This window comes from Danio rerio, chromosome 11 (assembly GCF_052040795.2).
Source record: "Danio rerio strain M-AB ecotype USA chromosome 11, GRCz13ab, whole genome shotgun sequence".
NCBI lineage: Eukaryota > Metazoa > Chordata > Actinopteri > Cypriniformes > Danionidae > Danio > Danio rerio.
In genome coordinates, this window is record NC_141031.1 from 391884 (window position 1) to 400000 (window position 8117).

At 36.6% G+C, this 8117-nt stretch overlaps 2 protein-coding genes across 2 annotated transcripts in view; both read right to left on the reverse strand.

Moving 5' to 3' along the window:
* Window positions 1–8117, reverse strand: part of poc1a (POC1 centriolar protein A) — a 521349-nt gene that overhangs the window by 146353 nt on the left and 366879 nt on the right. The window lies entirely within an intron of this gene.
* The window catches only part of LOC101884385 (endothelin-1), a 14130-nt gene continuing 10046 nt past the window's right edge, over window positions 4034–8117 (reverse strand). The window contains exons 3-4 of the mRNA XM_087273107.1: window positions 8011–8117; window positions 4034–6345 (exon numbers count right to left, since the gene is read on the reverse strand). The exon at window positions 8011–8117 is cut by the window's right edge and continues 19 nt beyond it. Coding sequence (XP_087129233.1) covers window positions 6336–6345; window positions 8011–8117 — 117 coding nt within the window. The 3' untranslated portion in view covers window positions 4034–6335. The remainder of the gene's footprint in view (window positions 6346–8010) is intronic.

Consider the following 8117-nt stretch of genomic DNA (forward strand, 5'->3'; position numbering starts at 1 on the left):
CAGTATGTCTGATAATATTTGTTTTTCTGGAGAAAGTCGTATTTGTTTTATTTCGGCTAGAATAAAAGCAGGTTTTATTTTTTTGAACACCCTTTTAAGGTCAATATTATTCACCCCTGAAAGTGCATCTAATAAATTACAAAACAAAAGACCACATCAACAAACTAAAATTGCATGAACAAACCATCACAAAACAAAACAATACAACCACATCACAAAAAATAAAACTTGATTAACAAAACAAAACAATAACAAACAGCATGAACAACACCAATACACAAAACACCAAACAAAAACACAAATCAAACCAAATCCCTGAAATAAAACACTATTTGGACAAAACACCACATCAAGACAATTAAATAAAACACAAAAAATTAAATGCATGAACAAAACATCACATACTACACTAAACAAAACATCAGACAATTTGAGCAGCACATAAAGCACTGTTTAATGTAGTTTGATAAACCCACTCCAGCACAACTACAGAGAACATAAAAAAAAAAACTATGAAGTCAATACACCACCTCAACAGATGAAAACAAGACACGCTGGAGGAAAGTCTCTGCAGTGCTTTCTGTATTTTCTTTCTCTCTTTTTGCAATCATCCCGAGAGCTGAAGATGGAGTGTCAGAATTAGCCCTGATAACCTGCTGGTGTTGCCTTTCCCAGAGGACCAAAAATCCCTTTTTTCTTTCTTCATCTTCACTTGTTAGCTGGATGAAAGACATTCCTGGCAGACAGATCCTCCAGAGGACAATACTTCACTTGACTTTTCTTGCAGGATTTCTGATGGATTGCTTTCACCCACAGTCTGACACGCTGAATCTCAGCTATTTCCAAATCAGAAGAGAATCCAGTGTAATATGTATGATTTTGAATCAAATTTGGCCTGAGACCAAACCCGCCGATAAGTATTTTTACTTCCGACCTCACAGCAGCGTGCCGAACAATAACACTGCCGCTCATTTAACAGCATTCTGGGTTCATAACTTATATTTTGACCAAACACAGGGCCTTCTCGGAATTTTAGAAATGTTCAGTTTTATGCAAAATTCAGCCTCGTATCCACAAAATATTCAACTTTAGTCAAGATGTAAATATTATTTTCCAAATCTGCATTCAGATCATTTCAGAAAGTCAGTCAGCAGCCACATTTGGAGAGAGAAGAGCTGAAATAGATTAAGAAAAACAACCTTAACCTGAGATATGCTCGCTGTTTGGTAACACTTTAGTGGTGCACTCCTAGAAAATAATAGTTTTTTGGCCCACATCTGATATTAAATAATATGCTGACACAACTCATAATGATAAACAAATAATAATGATAACCTATGGGTAAAAGATCAACCAGGTGCTTATGAAGCCTGTTAAAGGGTTAAGTAAAAACTCACACTCGTGGTTTTTGTTTCCTGCCTAATATTAAGGGTTTGAATGTTTATTATGAATATTCTGCATGATCTTATTCTTCATTAAAGGTGACCTATAATGCCTCTTTTTATAACATGTAAAATTAGTGTCTGATGTCTTTATCAGTGATGACTTAATCAAGTGTGATTATAAATAAAATAAATGTAATTCATGTTTACCTGTAGAGGCTGGATATATTGACCCATAACTGTTTAAACCATTTATAAAAGTGATTTTGTTTACATAATCAGTTTAATAAGCAGCAAAGTGGGAGTTGATTGAGCTGAAAGTCATCATTATTAATGGTTTGTTAATAGTGAGAATTGTAGCTTAAAATAAACAAATCTTCATACAGTATTACTTTTTTATTTGATTTAACCTTTGTGAATTTGGCTTTAAGAAGGAAACACCTTAACAACCTTCATCAAATTTATAACACAGTCGAATTGACGCAATTATGACGCTTTAATAATAATAAAAAAAGAGTTTTATGTTGGCTCCATGCTGACACTCAAACAATTTCTCCATCCAGCTGACAGAGAACACACCATTCCTCAGCTTCTGACAAGACCACCACACAAGAGTTAACCCACATAAATCTACCAGCAGATCCATAACTCCTGCAAGAGTGACGGAGCCCAGCGTTTCTGTATCAGTGTGTGTCACGTCTGAGCAGACTGAAGGCTGAACATATTTTTATGATGGAGTAATAAATAATAGATTGATGTGTCCCTCCAGGATGACTTGCTGCATGTTGATGCTGACTTTGGCTCTTTGGCACATTTTCTCTGCAGAGCATGACAAAGACACAGCTGATGGCGAGAACAGTTTAAACAGAGCGCAGGCCATTCGTTACCAGAACTATTCTTTCAGGACTGATCTCAGTTCAGGTTACTTGTCTCTGTTTGGCGTTTAGCATTTAAAGAAGGCATGAAATGTGCACTGTGGTTAGCACTGTGGCTTCACATTAAGAAGGTCACTAGTTCGAGTCCCAGCTGGGTCAGTTGGTGTTTCTGTGTGGAGTTTGCATGTTCTCCCCGTGTTGGCGTGGGTTTGATCCGGGTGCTCTGGTTTCCCCCACAGTCCAAACACATGCGCTATAGGGGAACTGATCAACTAAACTGGCTGTAGTGAATGAGTGTGTATGGGTGTTTCCCAGTACTGGGCTGCAGCTGAAAGGGCTTTCGCTTTGTAAAACATAAGCTGGAATAGTTGGCAGTTCATTTTACTGTGGCGACCCCTGAAATGAAGACTAAGCCGAAGGAAAATGAATCTATGAATGAAAAAAATAGGAAACAGAAGTTCCAGTGTTTTTTAATTTAATTTAATTTAATTTTTTTATTTTATTTTATTTTATTTTATTTACTGTGTTTTTTATTTTATGAAATTTAATAAAATTTTATTTTATTTAATGTTTTTTATTTTATTAAATTTAATTAAAATAAATTTAATTAAATTTTCTTTACTGTGTTTTTTATTTTATTAAATTTAATCAAATTTTATTTTATTTTACTTTATTTTTATTTATTTATTTTCTTTACTGTGTTTAAGCCCCTTATAAAAGTGTTTTTTTTATTTTTTGCATAATATTTTAGATATTTGGACAAGAAACAAGACAAAAATAATGTTTTGCAGGTTATTCCATCAAGCCATCAAAATAAAGTTTAAACATTATTCGTACTGCAGAACGAGACATGAATATTTGTTAAAAAATAATGTAATCTCACAAAATCTTGAAAGGTTTAAAAAACGAAATCACAAAGTATGTTGTGTCCAAAACACATCCGAACATTCATCACATGCTGTTGCTTCAGTAAAATCAGGGGATCTGTACACGTGTGTCTCATTCAACCTTAAAGATGAATAACATTATTGCCATTTTAAGCAGACAGGCTCACCGAGCATTCATCAGCCGGAGTGTAAAGCGCAGGCCAAATTCACAGTTCACATCAATCACAGACGGGAGACTCGCACATGATGCAGAATGAATGTGAATATTGATTCATGTGCTGCTCTCGAAGGGACGCAGATCGTGAGAACATGAGAAAACATCTCATCTCCAGTCCCGACTCACTCCTCCAGACACGACCCTCCGCAGCTCCACCTGTTCCTCAACTCTATTATTATTATTATGAACTAATAAAACCCTCGTCTGCTCATCTGCCTACAGCGGGTCACACGGGGGTCGCCTGCAGACGACAGCCAATCACTGAAGAGTATGAGCTGCGAGTATATGCTTTACACAGATACTGAACTCTGATTACTGTTCACTCACTCGCTATCCTACAGTTTAGTCCCTGATTTATAGAGGGTCGCCGCAGCAGAATGAACCACCAATTACTCTGGCGTGCAGTACTGTGCAAAAGTTTTAGGCCAGTGTTAAATCTGTTGTTTTACTGATGGAATAATTGAGATATGTGACCTGAAAACCAGTCACACGTGTAAATATTCATTCATTCATTTTCTATTCGGCTTAGTCCCTTTATTAATCTGGGGTCACCACAGTGGAATGAACTGCCAACTAATCCAGCTTATGTTTTACGCAGCAGATGCCTATCTAACTGCAACCCATCACTGGGAAACACCCATACACACTCATACATTCATTCATTTCTTTTTCAGCTTATTAATCTGGGGTCGCCACAGCGGAATGAACCGCCAACTTATCCAGCATATTTTATACACAGCGGATGCCCTTCCAGCCGCAACCCATCACTGGGAAACATCCATACCCACTCATTCACAGAAAATAATCAGTAAATCAGCAGTTTTCCATATTTAGTTATTCATGATTTATTTCCTCATTTATTTCTGCTGTTGAATTGCATTACAGAAGCTTGATCTTTCTTCCAACAACCTGTAAAAGTGTGTGTATTACATGTGTAATAGTGTGCAGTGCGGTATTGTGTGTGTTGTTGTTGTATATTACTCTCACTGAAAAAAAATATTCAAAGATGATTCCTTGGATTTACTCAATTTCTTGACGCTAAGAGGTTGTAAACAATTTATTTGGGCTGAATTTAAACAAACAAATTAAGTTGAACATTACTAAACTTAATTTGTTTGTTTAAATTCAACACAAACAAATTGTTTGCAACAGTTCTGCATGCAACACTTTTTTCAGTATACAGACACCCTGTAATGAAGTGCAGCACATTTACTGCTGTTTTTGACTTATTTCTCTAGATATTATCTCTGATACATTATATTATTTCACTAAGATATCAGTAAAAGTCTCTTTGTTAAACTGTAGAGTTGAAATTTCAACATCAGAAGTGGACAGAGCAGATCAACATCCCATAATGCAGCTCACCAACACAAAACACTTGAGAATCACAAAATATGGAAACTGTTATGTTGTTAGTATAAAATGCCATGCACTTTTACTTGAGAATGTTTTAAGAGATCCTGGATTATAATGAAATGAACCTCACTTTAACAATGACAGCTTTTGCACACGATCTGAAAACATATTCCTTGATCTCTCTCACACACACCTGTGTTGAACATAGCATTCTCTGCATGCTTCTCCCATCATGCACCATGGGAAGCTACATGGGCTTTCTCATCTAGAGGGGTGAATCGAGGGCACATTCCAAGACAGCAAACAATTCCTACCCCCTTGCGAAAGGATAAGACGTACCTTTGCGAAGTAATGAGAGAACGTAATCTAACCTGAGGCCATATGGTATTAATTTTTACATTTAAGCCACAAGTTTCAAATCAGCTTAGCAGAAGAATCTGAACATGCTTCAGTAGTTCAGTGTTTGCTGCTCCACATGCACAAACAAGAAGACAAGCCGTGGATATAAACACAGCACAGGTTTAATTTAATAACAAACAACAGGATCTTTATGTTGACCATGAAAAGTGAGAACACGAATGTCAGTTCAGGAATATCAGTCAGCTTCTGGCATGACTCAGATAAATGTTAAAGCTTTGAATAAATAAATGATTGATTATCTAGTGGTTGTCAGAAGCGGAGATTGTATTATACAACGTTTAGTTAGTGTAATAAATATATACTCTCTTGAATATACTCTGATATCAAAATTATGGCATTTAAAACAGATGTCTTGTGGTTAGTGGTGATATACAGGATTTCTGTTCATGCTTGGAGAGAGCGAGGAATTTCCCTTTTGTCTTTTTCTAATAGAAATAATTATTCATGCTTATGTGGGAACTCATATATCAAATTATGAAAAATCATATTCCGTTTTTTGTTTGTTTTTTCAGTGGCTTTGGTACAGTTCTCTGATCAGAATTGCTCAAAACTATTCAGTCTTTCCATCATTGTGTCATAATGTTATACATAATTGTATACTGTCCAGCATTTCTGTACATTTCCATCAGACTTTTCTTTCTAATTATGTCCTGATGGTCATCCATGGTGTTCTGCTAAGTGTACGAGTTGATTTGAGAAATGCACGACCATTTTGCACATGTCAAAGATTATTCAGGAAATGTCAACAGAAATCTAGAAACGCCGTCAATCTGAGCACCTTTTCTTAGAAGTAGCCAGTGTTGCAGAACAAGGATGCTGTACAGCACGCTTTAGTGAATGCAGTATTTTGAAGTCCTTTACATGTTGCATGTTAGTGATTGTCTCGGTGGTTTAAAACTTCATTTATGTCTGTTTAGGTGGTCAGATCATAGTAGCCGATCACAGAAGTCCCCCATGCCCACACTGAGAGTTTCAGCCCATGCACCGCTGCTTTACTCTGATGTCATTTGTCCATGATTGCAGCTCAAGACGTTTCGTTCCTTCCCACGTCTCTTTAATTCTCCTTCTCAGTAAAGGCCTTGCTTTAGGACAGACGTGAACCTTGTCTCGGAGGTGATTCTCCAGGTGTTTGATAGAAGAATAAAGAGGCAGTCCTGCAGATGAGTGAATATCAGTTTAGCCCTGCTTCAGTGAACGCTCATGTTGATCTGGAGGAAACACACACATAAACAGGCAGAGTTGTAAAGGCTGGTGCAACAGTCTCTTTTCTCAATGACGATTGTTTAAGGGTCATCACTATCTTAAAAAGTTTTTAATATTTTGAGTTTTAATATGAGTTTTTCTGAATTATATCAAATTACAAAAAGACGAATGAGCGCTTGTCTGAGGTGTGTGTAATGCAGTGTGTATGACGACAGGACACGGTGTTTGTACACAGAATTGTTTGGCATGAATTGTTGGATATTTTCAGGCAGTGATGTCATGGGTTGCCAGTTGGGGCTGAGTGAGACATGTCTCGTGAGTTTTGATCCTGTGAAGTTTGCCTTTTTATACTCCACTTCGAGATCTATTTTTTTAAACTCAGTACCTATCAGAGTATTTAATATGCTGATCTTTTGCTTTGCCAGATTTTCTTTTTATCACACTAATGTTTTCCTCGTTCTGAAAGTCTTGATAACACCATCCTGGAGTTTTTCTGTCATTATATCAGCAAATAGGATTGTCGAATAATGATTTGTTGTACTCTCCCATTCACTGCGCTCTGAGTTTACTTTCCTTACTAATATGCAATTTCCTCTCTGACTCCTCCACTAACTAAAAAAATAATTAAAAAAATAATAATAAAATTACTAATGTTTTGCTTCTTACACTGTCTTTACATAACTGATACTTTCCTACAGCACTTATTCATTGTTGCTCTTATGGTTGTGTAAATTGCTTCCTTGTCCTCATTTGTAAGTCGCTTTGGATAGAAGCGTCTGCTAAATGACTAAATGTAAATGTTACCAACTATCACCACTTCTGCTGCAGAGAAACACAAGCTCCATTGAGCCTTAAAGAGTTAGTTCATGCACAAATTTAATTCTGCTATTAATTTCTTTGTCTCATGTCGTGCCAAACCCTTTAGACCTCTACAGACAGCAAGGTTCCCAAGAGGTTCCTGTTTGGTGTCATCTTGTGACTGAATGAGAAGTAGGTTAGTGTATACTCCATTTAGCTAGATTTGATTCTGTCTGCTTTGCATTTATTTAAACTGTTAATTGATTATTACAGCTCAACAGTTCCTAATAAACTACATTAAAGTCAGACTTATTAGCTCTCTTGAATTATTCGCCTCCCTGTATATTGTCCCCTAATTTCTGTTTAATGGAGAGAAACACATTTCTAATCATAATAGTGTTAATAATTCATCTCTAATAACTGATTTACTTTCCTCTTTATCATGATGACAGCACATAATATTAGTCTAGATATCCTTCAAGACACTGGTATTCAGCTTAAAGTGACATGTAAAGGCTACACTAGGGTAATTAGGGTAAAGTTAGGGTAATTAGGTAAGTCATTGTATAACAGTGGTTTGTTCTGGAGACAATCCAACACTAATATTGCTGAAGGGGAGAATAATATTGACCTTAACATGGCTTTAAAACTATTAAAAACTGCTTTTATTGTAGCCCAAATAAAACAAATCAGACTTTCTCCAGAAGAACAAATATTAGAGGAAATACTGTGAACAATTTCAGAATCTGAAGAAACATCACAGGAGGGTGAGTAATTCACTTCAGGTGTGTTTTGGTTTTGTATTTGGAGAAGTAAATATAAAGGCAGGTTTTTCCAATGAGTCGCTGCTGGTATGAAAAGGATTTAGTTACCTCTTGCTGCAGAAGGATGTGCAGTCCTGGTCGCTGTGTAAAGCACACGTGCAGCGCTGACCTCCTGCATTACGCCGGGCCCGCTGGGAGCCTCTATAACTCGACAT